Source organism: Colobus angolensis, unplaced genomic scaffold, assembly GCF_000951035.1.
Source record: "Colobus angolensis palliatus isolate OR3802 unplaced genomic scaffold, Cang.pa_1.0 Scaffold41, whole genome shotgun sequence".
Lineage (NCBI taxonomy): Eukaryota > Metazoa > Chordata > Mammalia > Primates > Cercopithecidae > Colobus > Colobus angolensis.
The window spans coordinates 14,228,574-14,243,698 of record NW_012117488.1 but is presented as its reverse complement, the minus strand read 5'-3'; the positions used below and the strand labels follow the sequence as shown (position 1 = coordinate 14,243,698).

The 15,125-nt window shown below is 41.7% G+C and overlaps 1 protein-coding gene across 3 annotated transcripts in view; it reads left to right on the top strand.

Moving 5' to 3' along the window:
• Window positions 1–15,125, top strand: part of CCNY (cyclin Y) — a 319,561-nt gene that overhangs the window by 186,159 nt on the left and 118,277 nt on the right. The window contains exon 1 of one of the 3 annotated variants that reach the window (XM_011956156.1): window positions 3,278–3,387. The exons of the other annotated variants lie outside the window; for them this stretch is intronic. Within the exon in view, the coding sequence (XP_011811546.1) occupies window positions 3,306–3,387 (82 nt within the window). The 5' untranslated portion in view covers window positions 3,278–3,305. Of the gene's footprint in view, window positions 1–3,277; window positions 3,388–15,125 lie in introns of those variants that run through there. 3 annotated transcript variants of the gene reach the window in all.

The window sequence follows — 15,125 nt, the reverse complement described above, 5'->3', positions numbered from 1 at the left end:
TCCTCCCCTCCCTCCTCTCTCTCTCTCTCTCTCTCTCTCCTCCTCTCTCCCCCTCCCTCCCTCTCTCATATCCCCTCTTCACGCCACTATGTATGTCTGTGTGTGTGGTGGAGGGGGAGAGAGAGAGACAAACATTTCTTGAGGTTTTAGCACAGTCTGTCATTGCTCTGACCTTTGAATTCTGTCTGATCTATCTGGCAAATGCTTTGGAAACAAATGCTGTATTTTTAACTTCATTTTCATTGACTGAACTGTCATTCTTTTGAGTTTTGATAGGTGTTCTTCCTGCAGAATCCAGTAAAGCCATGCTCATTTCGCTGGGGAGAAAGAAACACTCTAAGCATCAGGTCCCAGGCTCAGGCTTGGAGCCCCATAGGCTACCTTAGACCTCGGTTCCACCACTTACAAGATGTGGCCTTCTTGAGTTGGTTACTTAGCCTCCTGTTTTTTTTTTTTTTTTTTTTCTCCTAGCTTCTAAACCACCAGAGATTAGCCTCCTATTGTGATCCTCTGTTTTTACATCTGTAAAATAAAGGATGGATTTGTTGGTATGGAAGTTTATAAGGTATTCAGTGCTGTGTCTGAGAAAAGTCATGGTTCATTTTCTCTTGTCAAGGAGTGGCACCAGCACAGATAGGAAGGTCATATTATGGAGTGAATGTCAGTGTGAGAATCATCTTGGTATATCAGTGACTTCAATAGTTGAGCCATGCGGCATATTTTTATTAGTATAAGCTAACCCAGATTGTATAAGTGTAGGGGAAGGATCATTGGATTTGAGTTGGAAGTGCTGTGTTGGAATCTTGGCTCTGTGACTTGCTGTTCTGCTTTGGGAAGGTGTTTTAATTTTCTCCACTTCAGTGTTCTGATTTGTAAAATGAGAATAATGATAGCTACCTCTTAATGTGGTTAAGAGGACTTAAATGAGATTATATCTCATTTAATATAGATGATTAAATGAGATTATAGCAAAGAACCTAAGAGTGCTGATACACAGTAAGCCCTAATATATGGGGATTCTTTAGATTTTGTAAGTAAATGACCAATATTTCTGTCAAACTGCTTACCTTTGACTGAAACTTTGAACTTTAGTGAGACCTTCATATAATTTTCATGACACTTAATAACTGAACATACTTTCCTAAACACACTATGCTTTGCGCATAAGAGTATGATACTTTTGTGTATTTTGTAATATTTAAGTACTTCTTCCTAATAAGCTGTTTGGTAGAGCATATATATCCATCCACCAGCCATCTTACTGAAGGAGGCAATCTATTCCTTCCACTGAAAGCTTAGGATCACAAGATGAAATTTCCTTAATATGAAAACGAAAACAAGTTCGTATTTTGGGTTTCATAAATTTATTTATGGTTAAGTTTGGAAATTAAAATGTTTAAATAACTTTTGTGTTGTCCCTAGGAAAAATCCATTATTAGAATGTGAGAGACAAAACAAATCTTTTAATTATGCAGCCTAATAATGGGCAAACACCTCAATAAATTTTATTTCCTTCATCTTCATGAGTAGTTTCTTCACCATGTGTAATTTTAAAGCAGGAAAGTAGCCTTAAGAGAACATCGAGTTAACCCTCTAGTTTCACAACTGAGGAGTTTGCTGCTCAGAGGAGTTACAGCTGGTCAGCGTCAGAGCCCAGTCTAGATGCTTCTGGGGTCTCACTTGAGTGCTGTTCCGGGGGCAAAGGTGCTGCAGGGTTCAGTGTGTTCCTTTGCTGTCTTTTTTGCCAGCATCTTATTTGATCCTTAATGTGTCTGGAATGTAGTTAAGATACTAAAAAATATTTTGAACTGGACTAACGTGCCATTAGCATTACCATCTTGGTTTTACCAGCTGAGTGAGTATTCAGATTCTTGATGTGCATATGAGGTTAACATCTCTTTAAGATACTACCTGTAGGCTGGGTGTGGTGGCTCATACCTGTAATCCCAGCACTTTGGGAGGCTGAGGCGGGAAGATCCTTTGAACCCAGGAGTTAAAGACCAGCCTGGGCAACATAGTGAGACCCCTGTCTCTACAAAAAATAATTAAAAAGTTACTACCTGTAAACTAAGGTGGGGTTTTTCATTGATTATCTCCCTCCTCCTAGTGTAAAACCTTTTGAATGAAATAAAATACATTTTTCCTTTGTACTCTCTTCTCAGCTTTTAAGTTTACTTCTCTCAACACGTAGAACATTTTTCAGCCTTATTTTTATTTATCTAATAAAACCTCTATTTTGAGGTTTCTTTTCATATCTTCAGTACCATAAGAAGATTTCAGGGTAATTATTTAACAAGTTCTTGTCAAGCAGTATAACACAGCCGTTGTCAAAGAAAAGGTGTGGAAAATGATGTTCAGTGTTCCAGAGCAGAAAAACAGATGTTAGTTATTGTGAATAAAAAGATAAAAACATGAACTTTCTAGTATATGATACATGTATTAGTCTTGGTTCTACCATCTTAAGAAATAGTCGTTTTTTGAGATGAAGTTTCACTCTTTTTTCTTTTTTTGAGACGGAGTCTCGCTCTGTCGCCCAGGTTGGAGTGCAGTGGCATGATCTTGGCTCACTGCAAGCTCCGCCTCCCGGGTTCACGCCATTCTCCTGCCTCAGCCTCCCGAGCAGCTGGGACTACAGGCGCCTGCCACCACACCCGGCTAATTTTTTGTATTTTTAGTAGAGACGGGGTTTCGCCATGTTAGCCAGGATGGTCTTGATCGCCTGACCTCGTGATCTGCCTGCCTCGGCCTCCCAAAGTGCTGGGATTACAGTCGTGAGCCACCGCACCCCGCTGAAGTTTCACTCTTGTCACCCAGGCTGGAGTGCAGTGGTGCGGTCTCAGCTCACTGCAACCTGAGCCTCCTGGGTTCAAGCGATTCTCCTGCCTCGGCCTCCCCAGTAGCTGGGACCACAGGCACGTGCCACCCATGCCTGACTAATTTTTTGTATTTTTAGTAGACATGGGGTTTCACCATGTTGGCCAGGCTGGTCTTGAACTCCTGACCTCAGGTGATTCTTCTGCCTTGACCTCCCCAAAGTGTTAGGAGTACAGGCGTGAGCCACCGTACTTGGCTAAGAAATAGTTGTTTCTGAAAGTGATGCATGTTACCACAGGAATTTGACTAGTATTGGCAATATTTCCTTGTATGTGAACTTAAGTGCTGTAAATCTCATCAGTCATATTTACACACTTGTGAGTGACAGAGAGGGAAGGGGAGCAAGAGCCTGCCTGTGAATTGTCTTTGCTGGAAAATAATCTTCTATTAGTTTATGCTCTTTAGGGTATTAAAAAACAGTGACCTGTAGCATGATGGCGGGTGAGGCCCGCGTTGCTAATGTGCTGCTGATGTGGATGCTTATTGTGGCTTTGGTTTTTACCCACAAAGGCTGTAAGTCTGGAAAAGACTGGCCCATTGCCATGAGTTATTAAGTTGTCTCCCTCTGTCTGAAATGGGGATTTAGGTGCGATGGGTTCAGGGAAAAGTGATGACTATGTAATCTCTCCACCCTCACGAATGAGTTATGACCCTGAGGAAGTGCCCAGCTGAGCATACTGTGGAGCTGTGCATCCTCAGGGATGGAGCCTGGCTATGGATGGGAGAGCTTTGTCCTGCTCTTACTTTTGGTACTAATACTACTCATATTTCATTTTATGATTTTAGAGGCTTGTACTATTTGACAAATGGTATTAAAAAAAGTTTTCAAATGGGAAGTGATTAATTTTGAACTCTGTTTTTCTTGGTGTATACTTTGCCCTTAAGTGATCCTTTGTCAAACACTTTTTACAAAACATTTAAGAACAAGACTCTCCTTTCCACTTAGGAAGTATTACTCTCTGTTCAGAGGGATGCTTTGAATGAAACCAGTAAGTAGGTGTTTTCAGAATGACTTTTCCTGTTTGCCTTCTTCGTGTCACAGTTCTGAGAATGATTGTATTTTTTGACCCATGTCTAGGCACATTTGCCCTTCTGTGCTGGGGCTGCTGCTTGGATAAGACTCTTTTCTGCTCTCTCAGTTATTTATTGCTTCTATTTTTCTCCCCTTTCCTCACTTTGTACCCCTTACACTTTCTTTCTACTTAATTTATCTCCTGCTTCTCGACTCCTTTTTACTTTGAGAATGTCAGAGAACAGACTGATCTGTGCTGAACGCTGTGGGATGATGGACTGGTGAAGAAGGCAGGGGCGAGGAGGCAAGTGAGGAAACCCAAAGCCCCCCTGCCTTGCAGAGGCTGCACCTGGATTGGGACAATGAATTGAGACATCAACATGTGGAGTCTGAGAGATGGCTGGAGATAGTGTCTATCGAGGGCAGATAAACAGAAGAGGATGGTTGGAAACATGGATTACAAGGCTAGGAGTCAGAAGCTCCAGGTCCCCATCTCTGCCAGGGCCTTCATTAGCTATAGGTGAGGCACTTATATATACCTGGTAATCAGTTTCCTCGTCTGTGAGATAATGGAAATAACTATCCATTCTACCTCTGGACAGGCTCATTGTGAAGGTGAAATAAGATAGGATGTACCTCAAGGCAGCTTGTAAGGGATTAAGCCCAATGTGTAGAGTAAACCTGCCCCATACCCTTGGGGAGCAGTGTGGCCTAGTGGGTCATATTGGGCTGTCTCATAGGCCCATGTGGCCCATCTGCATGGAGGACTGGTTTTACCTGAGGATAAGTAATATGAAAGATGATTTCTGTACCAAAATAATGATACACATTGTCTTGTACAATACAATGCTTAAACTTTATTTTAAAGATAAAACATGACACAGTCAAGCTGCCATTACGTCTCTGTGTTGTTTCTGGGTTACTTGTTTACACACTTTTGTTTATTAGACCATTTCAATCACAAACTTTGTGAGCTGTTGGTATAGTCAGAAGCTTTTGTGTTGAGGACTCAGTGGACATGTGCTCAGAGGCTCTCGTTAAATATCTCTGGGCCTCAGATTCCTCCTCTCTCCTGTGGGAGCCAAATGCTAGGTTTTGGTGAGAATTAAATGGGAGAACATCTGGCACAGGTAATGGCTAAAGTGTTTAAGTTCCTCTTCCTAATTATGATGGTAGTAGTGACAATGGATAGTCCCTCCTGTAGTTTAGAAGGAGGAAGTTAATTCTGGGTGGGAGGTGGTCAGCAGAAGTTCCAGAAAGGAAGGAAGTTCGGTTATGAAAGAGGGGTGAAGTTTGGATAGTGGACAAGAGGCTGTTTCAGGTGGAGAGAGAAGCCCAGACACGGGAGCTGGAGAGTCAGGCAGGGGTGGGGCAAGCAGCAGCAGCTGGACCATGGGGAAGTGTGACATGGGGACTGGGCAAGACCAGGAGGGAAGCCCGGGAGTTACTTGTGGGACCCTGAGTGCCGAGTAGGGATTCGGACGTCGTCTTTTGAAAAGGCAGGGCTTTAGAAAGGTGTGTGCAGTGGTGGGATGCAGTGTTCACATGGTAACAATTTCCTGGTGAGCTGATTCTTATGGGTCTCCCATCCCTCAGCAGGAATCTAGAAAGATTATTTTGGGCGTAAAATGACCTCCGCCCTCCCCTTTGTCAGAAGCTCTTGCTCCTGGCTCTCAGGGTTAGATTTGCTGCTGCTGCTGGCTTTAACCTGCAGTTGGTTGAAGGGTTTCCAGTTAGTCTCTGCAGGGTGACGGTGTAGGACCTGGTTTCACCTGAGCTTGCTGCCCTGCTCCAGGGAGAGAGCTGTTGTGGGGGTCATGATGTTTCTGGGGTTGTGGATCTTATGACACGTGGCAGAGCTTCGTGGAAGGATGCTGGAGGCACAGTACTTGCTCTTACCCACATGTTGCTCTTTTCCTCCATTACTTTGAGATCCTTAAATATGTTACCTTTTTAGAACTGGTGCTGGCTTTGATTTCTGTACATTGGATGAAAACGAAATCTTCAAAAATCTTAAAATGAGTTAATTTTTTCCTGTTTCTTTTTTTCCTTCTCTATTGGTGATTTGGTTTACAGGTTCATGATCTATAATATTCAGTTTTAAGTTTTATATTTGGTATCTGTATTAGTCTGTTCTCATGCTGCTAATAAAGATATACCCGAGACTGAGTAATTTATAAAGAAAAAGAAGTTTAATGGACTCACAGTTCCATATGACTGGAGAGGCCTCACAATCATGGTGGAAGGCAGAAGACACATCTTAAGTGTCTGCAGGCAAGAGAAGAAATGACAGCAGGGGAAATGCCAAACGCTTATAAAACCGTCAGATCTTGTGAGAACTCACTATCACGAGAACAGTATGGGGGAAACCTCCCCATGATTCAGTTGGCCACCCGGCCCCACCATTGACACATGGGGATTATTACAATTCAAGGTGAAATTTGGGTGAGGACACGGAGCCAAATCAAATCAGCGTCACTTGATGGAACCAGGTTTGCAATGCCAGGATCCTTGAGAGTCTGATGTCACATTTGCTGTGTCTTCAGGCAAAGGCCTAGTAATTTGCAATCAGATTTTTCCCTAGCTGTGGCCTTAAGATCAACATTCATAGAACACTTTTCAATAAATTATTATTTGACCGTTAGAAGTATCATTTTCAGGCTGGGTGCAGTGGCTCACACCTATAATCCTAGCACTTTAGGAGGTGGAGAGGGGAGGCTCCCCTAAACCCAGGAGCTTGAGATCAGCTGGGCAACATGGCAAAAAACCTGTCTCAACAAAAAATACAAAAATTAATCAGTCGTGGTGGCACGTGCCTTTAGTCCCAGTTACTCGAGAGGGTGAGTTGGGAGGATTGCTTGAGCTGGGGAGGCAAAGGTTGCAGTGAACTGAGATCACACCACTACACTCTAGCACTCCAGCTTGGGCGACAGAGCCAGACTCTGTCTCAAAAAACAAAAACAAACCACCACCACCTTTTCGATGAAGCTAGTATGAATAGAGTGAGAACAGGTTTTTTTCCAGGATTTCATAAACTCTGTAGCCATGTTTAAATACATGTAAACACCTAGCTATCATGGAAGCACTGTTTTACTGTTTCCCCTTAGCTCTAGCTGAATTCTTCCAAGTCTTGCCTTTGGGTTGGGAATTTTTCACTTTTTTAAAAAAAGTTTTTAAAATTAACAATAGTAAATAGATAATAAACTGGAAAAGAATGAAAATGGTATACAGGGAAACTTGTCGCCTTCACCCCACAGCCTACTCTGATCTCTGGATGCCAGTTCTCTGCTTGGCAGCAAATACTCTTACCAGCTTCTGTGTGTCTCTCCAGAGAGTCTCTGCATGCATATTTATCTTCATACAAATGATAGCATCCAGGACACACTGCTATGGCCCTGCTTATTGTCCATAACAACATATCTTCAGAGTTTTTTTTTTCCCGAGACAAGGCCTTTTCTGTTTCCCAGGCTAGAGTGCAGTGGTGCAATCACAGCTCACTGCAGCCTCAGCCTCCTGGGCTAAAGCTGTCCTACCACCTCAGACTCCCAAGTAGCTGGGATTATAGGTGCACACCACCATGCCTGACTAATTAAAAAAACATTTTTTTTTTTTTTTTTTTTTTAGAGATGAGATCTCACTATGTTTCCCAGGCTAGTCTTGAACTCTTGGGCTCAAGTGATCCTCCTGCCTCAGCCTTCCAAAGTGCCTGGGTTACAGTCGTGAGCCATCATGCTTGGCCTAACTGTCTTTTTAATGGTAGTATAATATTCTGTTGTATGGCTGTATCATTGTTAACTTAACCAACCCTCTATTAATGGACATTTATTTGTAATCTTTCACTGTTATTCAGTGAATATTTTTGTTTATAAAAGGTCAGTTAGTACATGTGGGAGCTATGTAATCGTCTTAAATATTTCTCCTATATACATTTAGAACCACAGTAGACATTGTTACACTGTTCGCTTCAACTGTCAGATGTAATTTAGAAGATTCCAGAGAAGGAGGGGGAAAGCCTTTTTACATTTTACCTGTGTTTTTACACACCCTCTTCTTCCTTTCTTCCTGATGTTCCAAGGTTGATTCATTTGATTTCCTTTTCATTTAGAGAACTTTGTTCAGCCATTCTTTCAGGGTAGGTCTGCTGGTGACAGTTTCTCTTAGTTTCATGAAAGTATCTTGATTTCCTCTTCATTCCTTAATGATATTTTTGCTGATATAGGATTCTGGGTTGTCACCTCTTTTCTTTCAATCCCTGGCAAGCATTGTGCCACTTTCTTCTGGCTTTTCCTGTTTTCTGATGAACAATCAGCTGTCATTCAAATTGTTTTTTCCTTATTGGTAGGTGTCATCTTTCTTTGGCTGCTTTCAAGAATTTTTCTGTCTTTGGTTTTTCAAGGTTTAACTAGCTTTTTGAGTCTTGGGTTTCTGTTTCTTGCCAAATTTGCGAACTTTTCAGCTGTTATTTTTTCATATACTTTCCAAGCCCTGCCCTCTGTCTTTTCTCCCTTGGAACTCTGAAGATGAGAATGTTAGTTCTTTTTTCACAGTCCCACAAGTCCCTGTGGCTCTATTACTAGTTTTTTTCATTCTGGTCTATTTCTCAATTTCTCTCTCTTGTTAAGTTTGGGTAATTTCTTTTGTTCCATCTTTGAGTTCACTGATTTTTCCTTCTGTTCTGCTGTTGAGCACATCTACTGAGCTTTTTACTTCTGTTGTTATATTTTTCAGTTCTAAAATTTCCATTTGGTACTTGTTTATAGCTTTTATTTCTTTGCTGAGCTGAGCCTCTTTTTCTTTGCTGCCTCTTTCTCTCTCTCTTTTTTTTTGTTTAAAGTGTGTGTGTGTCCTTGTTCATTGAAGAGTGTTATTATGGCTGCTTTAAAATCTGTCAGGTAACTTGAACATCTCTGTCATCCCAGTGCTGGCATGTATTTTCTTCATTTCGTACAGCTTGAGATCTAGCTTCTTTGTGGGGTGAGTGATTTTTTTTTTTTTAAATTGAAACCTCCTGGACATTTTGGATATTATTTAAACCTTCTATTTTAGTTGACTTATGGCATTGCTCTGGCAGAGGATGGTGGGCCACTCCCTTGTTACTGCCAGGTGGAGACAGAAGTTCAGATTTTACTTAGCCGCTGTTGACACTGAGGGGCTGCGGCTGGGGCTCTTTGCTATAGTTAGTGAGAGTCTCACCTCTTCATTTGTTTTCATTGATAGTGCAGTAGTGCAGGGGGCTGGTTATTACTGGCAGTGGAGGATGAAAGTCCTGGCCCCCTACTTGGCCTTCTTGGACCCTACCCTTGGACCTAGAGGTGTTGGGGCATCTCGTTACCACTTCACAATGGCAAAAGTTTAGGCCTCATACTCAGTCTTTGTTGGTTGTGGGTGGGACTGGAGCCACAGTCGTTTTTGATGCCTGTCTGGAGTAGAGTGGTTATTATCTAAAAATGTTCTGTCTTGCTAGACAGGCTCCTTTCTGTTCTTTGGACAGAGAGAGCAGGTGTTCTTTTGGTCTGCACCCTTCTTGTTTGCAGATTGTCTCCTTCAGCTTTTATCTGAGATATGTGAAGCAAAGAGGAAACTCAGGGAACTCATCCCTATGCCATTTCTCATGTCCTTGTGTCCCTGGCCACACTGGAACAGAGGTTAGCAGAGGTTCTCTGGAAAGGGCCAAATGGTCTCTGAACTGCTCAACTCTGCTGAACTTCAGAAGCGAGCATAGACGATATGTAAGAGAACAGGCCTGGCTGCTCCATTTCAGCTTTGCTTATGAAAACAGCCTGGCCTCAATCTGCCTACCCTGCTCTAGACCCTTGCTTCCTACCCCTCGTAGAGCTGACTCTTTCCTAGATGTCTTCAGAATAAACTCTGGAGTTTTCTTGAGTGCAGCACATTTCTTGACTGTCCAGGGCACAGTCTTGTAGTGGTGATCACCTGTGGGGGAGAACTTCACAATCAGCTCCTAGAAAGAGAGATTCTGGGCATCAGAAAGGACAGAGCCTAGAGCAGTTTCCGAAGTAGAATGAAGTGTAGTTGCACACGTGGGACTCCAGTCCCTGCTTATCTTTACTTCTGAGAAGCATTACACACATTTGTTAATTATGCTGTGAGAGAGGTAGTCTTAATTCATAAACTAAGCTGAAATATGTCTAGATTTTCATGTGTTATTGCTATTTTAAGACATCTCTTTTCATACTCATTTTGTTTTAACAAGTGTACCTGTGAAGTTAAGGATGGGTGCTCTTATTTCTATCATATTGCTTTGGATTTTTCTCTAGATGAGAGAGTATTGCAATTGCCAATTCAGAAGGCATTCTATATTGTTAACACTGCTTGTAAGACCCTATTTGCCTGAAACAGAAAGGAGGAGTCCCATAAGGAGCTAGAATGGGGCCCCATGTGGTATGAGGGTCGGGGAGAGTCTGTAGCACTGACAGGTGTTTTGGCTTCTTCTGAATACTGCCTTGTTTTACCATGTTGCAGAATGGAACCATTGTAAGCCAAGAACAAGTTGGCCTTTAAACTATTGTTAGCAAAGAAGCAGAAGCAGTCTTCTTTGAAATGGCTTTCACTTTGGAAGGAACAGAGACAAGATGAATAAGAGCTTTCCCTGATGTTAAGTGTTTGTGGCCTTAGAGAGTGGTACAGAGTTTCCTATGTATCCGCATTGTGTACGCTTCTTGTTTTCTTAATTTGGGGTCCTTATTATTACTATGCTTTGCCTTAGCAATTGGGCTTTTAAATGGAAAAAGCAGTAGGAGGTTGGGTACGGTGGCTCTCACCTGTAATCCCAGTGCTTTGGGAGGCCGAGGCAGGAGGATCACTTGAGCTCAGGAGTTCGAAACTGGCTTGGGAAACACGGGCGAAACCTTGTCTCAACTAAAAATAAAAAAGAAAATAGCCAGGCGTGGTGGCGCGTGCCTATAGTATAGTTCTAGCTACTTGGGAATCTGAGGTGGGAGGTTTGCTTGAGTCCAGGAGATGGAGGTTGCATGAGCTGAGATTGTGCCATTGCACTCCAACCTGGGCAACAGAGTGAGGCCCTGTATGAAAATAGAAAAAGAAAAAGCAGTAGGTTATTAGCATAGACTTGATAAGAATTCATGCTGGTGTATCTTATTTTAAGGTGTAGATGTCTTTAATAAAGTTCATTTCATTAAATGAAGTTAATTACCTATTGTAAAATAAAAATGTGTTTCCCTGGAAAACAAATTTGGCTGTGTGATTTAAACTGATCATACTTAAGAGAACACCCATTGTTGTAAAGTCTGTATGAAAGGAAAAGTTCCCATTTATGGTTTTATTTAAAACAATGACATAATTTTAAAGAACTTAGATTCATTGTTGCATTTTGAATAGTAGTTTAAAAATCCTAGTAAAGCAATAGTGAAAGTATACCTGGGTATAACACCTGAGCTGGCTAGAAATGTCACTTAGCCTGCATGACCCACAGAGTGTTGCCATCACTCCTGATGTATAGGGCCATGTTTGTGTTGGAGCGATGCAGATCTCTGAGGCAGTGCTGGTTGCCCTCCAAGGGCCTTTGGTGGTGGTTGGAGAAATAGAACTAAATAAGGGAAAATTAGGTACCCTTGAGTGCTAAGCTTAGAACTTTGAAGCAGAAGCAATGTGAGTCATTAAAAGGACATAAAATTAACTCACCGTTTATTAGCCATCTGCTGCGCATCAGGCTCATAGTCTGGTAGGAGAGATGGCTTTATAATTGAAAGGTAGTGAAATAATGAGACCGGAGACTCATATAAATTACCTGGATAGGAGGTACTTTGTTGGGAGTTTAGGGTGGTCTACCTACAAGACTTGATATTTGAAAATAGTTTTTAAAAACAAGTAGGAGATTGCTTGTAGGATAAGAACGTTTTAGTCAAGGGAAAACTATTTGAAATACAGAGATATGAAACAGCATGATGTATTTGGGGATTAGAAGACATTTTCATGTTAGGAACATATAGAGTATGAGTAATGAATTTGGAAGTATGAATAAAGAAACTGCTGGGGATGGCTACAGGATGGGCTATTGATGTGGTTTGTGTTATTTTCCCCCTTTATTTCATATACAGTCATGTGTCACTTAATGAAGGGGATACGTTGTAAGGAAGTGCTTCCTGAGAAATGTCTCATTAGGTGATTTCATCATTGTGTGAACATGAGAGAGTGTACTTATCCACAGATCTAGATGGTCTAGCCACTACACATGTAGACTGAATAGTATAGCCTGTTGCTCCTAGGCTACAGACTTGTACAGCATCTGACTGGACTGAATACTTTAGGTAATTTGAACACAGTGGGTAAGTACTTGTATATCTGAACATCCCTAAACATGGAAAAGGTACAGTAAAAACACAGTATAGAAGATAAAAAATAATATACCTGTTTACCGTCTCCATGAATGGAACTTATAGGACTGGAAATTGCTCTGGGTGAGTTAGCAAGTGAGTGGAGAGTGACTCTGAAGGCCTAGAACATTTCTGTATACTACTAGAGACTTAGCAACACTGTACATGTAGGCCACACTAAACTGATACGAAATATTTTTCTTCGCTAATAAATTAATCTTAGCTTACTGTAACTTTTTTACTTTATAAACTTTAAATTTTTAAAACTTTTGACTTTTGAAATAAGTTATAACACAAACACATTGGATAGCTATACAGAAATATTTTTTCTCTTTATATCTGTATTCTGTATGCTGTTTTCTGTTTTAAAATTTTTATTGTCTTTTTAAACTTTTTTGTTAAAAACAAGACACGAACACACACAGCCAGACCCACACAGGGTCAGGATCATCAATATCACTGTCTTCCACCAGCACCTCTGTCCCACTCTGTAGAAAATGAAGTAGAGGTTCCTCTTCAAAGCGACTTTCCTCCCAGTCTAATTGAGAATAAATAGTAGCCTCTCTTAGAAGCAAAATTTACTCAAAGACCTGTGCTAATATTCTTAACTATCTGCTAGCCATAATAAAGAAAGCAATATACTTTGTGTTCTTAGTCCCCATCTTTTAGCCTAGATATTTGCCCTTAGACCTATACATGCCTGTATAGGTCTAAGCAAGCATTAGGTCATAGCCTGTTCCTCTTTCTTATTTGGAGATGTTTTTGCCTTTCTCAGCATTCCACAAGTTACTTCCTCCTTTCCTTTGTTCTCCTCTACCTTTGCCTCTTTTGGGAAGTTCTAAATTGCCAGCCAGTCAGGAAAAGTACAGAATGTGAGGTCTGTTCCAGCCAGTGGAAACTGGACACAGCCATAGGGTGGACGCATCAGGCTTATAAATGACCCTGTCTCCTTTGTTTGTGTGTGCTCTCGTGGCAAGACTGCTAGTGAGCAGCACCCTTTCTGCAGAGAGTAAAGTAGCCTTGCTGAGAGATCCTTTGTCTCTGTGTTGATTTCTGCGACACTGAATACCCATTTCCGACACACTCGGAGGGCTTTAGAGGCGACAGCACATGTGGAGCTGTCATCTCCCATGATAGCAAGGCCTTCTTCTGGTACCTCCTGCAGGCCCTGCCTGGGGCAGTTTCACAGTTAACTGTATTTTTTTTTTTTTTTTTGAGACAGAGTCTTGCTCTGCCGTTGGGGCTGGAGTACAGTGCGTGATCTCAGCTCACTGCAACTTCCACCCCCCCTGGGTTCAAGCTATTCTTCTGCCTCAGCCTCCCAAGTAGCTGGGATTATGGATGTGTGCCATCAAGCCAAGCCAATTTTTGTATTTTTTGTAGGTACAGGGTTTCACAATGTTGGTCTGACTGGTGTTGAACTCCTGACCTCAAGTGATCCACCTGCCTCGGCTTCCCAAAGTTCTGAGATTACAGTTGTGAGCCACCGCACCTGGCTATAACTGTTTTTTGTTAAGTAGAAGTGTAGTATACTCTAACAATAAAAAGTATACATAAACCAGCAAAATAATCATTTATTGTCATTATGAAGTGTTATATACTATGCATAATTTTATGTGCTAGACTTTTATATGACTGGCAGCACAGTAGGTTTGTTTACAACAGCATCATCACAAACACAGGAGTGATATGTTGCACTACATTGTGATGTCACTAGGTGATAGGAATTTTTCAGCTCCATCATAAGCTTAAGGGACTACTGTCATTGATGTAGTCTGTTGTTGACCAAAATGTTGTTATGCAGTGCATGACTGAATTTTTGTTTTAAAATCTTTTACAAATGAAATTAGATTTGTATTTTGAAAAGATAATCGTAATAAAGCAACGTGGAGAATGGATGTAGGGGTGGAGGAGGCGAGAGGTAGAGATGTTAGGATATTGAATAGTCCGGGCAACAGATGATGAGGACTTAAATCAAAGTGGTGGAAGCAGTGATGGAAATGAGAGGAGCTTCCAAATACATTTGGATATAAGGGATGAGGGAACAGTGGAAATCAGGGACATTTTTAGTATTTGTGGTTTGGCTTCAGGGTGATCAGTGGTGCCATTAACTCAGTTTGGGATTATGGAAAGAAGAGCATGTTTTGGTAGCAGAAGAGTTCACATCTGTGGAACAGTAAATGGAACTGCTTGTGTGTGGCTGGCACTGTAGGTCTGGAAGTCAGTGGAGGAGTGTCCCTTAAAAGGTAGATTTTGGTGGGTATTAGAAATAGTTGGAATTAAAGGAGGAGATGAGTTAACCCATGAAGGAGAGCCTTTAGAGAAGGAAGTCAAGTTCCAGGTAGAGCCATGCTGCCACCCTGCTCTCCTGCCGCCCACTCTCCACCCACGCAGACATTAATAATCATCACTGCTGTTTCCCATGGAGCCTGTGGGATCCTCAGAATCTTCTCAAGGCAGTGCACTGGAGAGCTGAGAGGAGTTGGGGCAAAATGTAAGGGTTAGAGGAAGAGACTGCATGGAGAGACTGAGCAGAGAAGCAGGAGTGCAGTCCGCATTTCTGCCAGGGTGGAAGACTGTTAGAGCTGGAATGTGCTGATGGATTTGGGAAGTAGGAAGTCATTGATGATTCTGGTGAGAACAGTTTTAATTGAGAGAGGGAGACAGAAGTCATGTTTTGAGGCTATTTGGAGCCAGGAGTAGGAGGTGAGAGACTACTTTTCCTAGGATCTTGACTAGGAAAGGATGGAGGTTGTTTGGAAACCAGAGGGAGGGAGGGGTGGAGCATGTGTGTAGGTGTAGGAAATAGTTCATATCTTAAATAATCCTTTTATGTAATAATCCTGCTGATACATGTTCTTTAACATTTTATTTTGAAACAATTT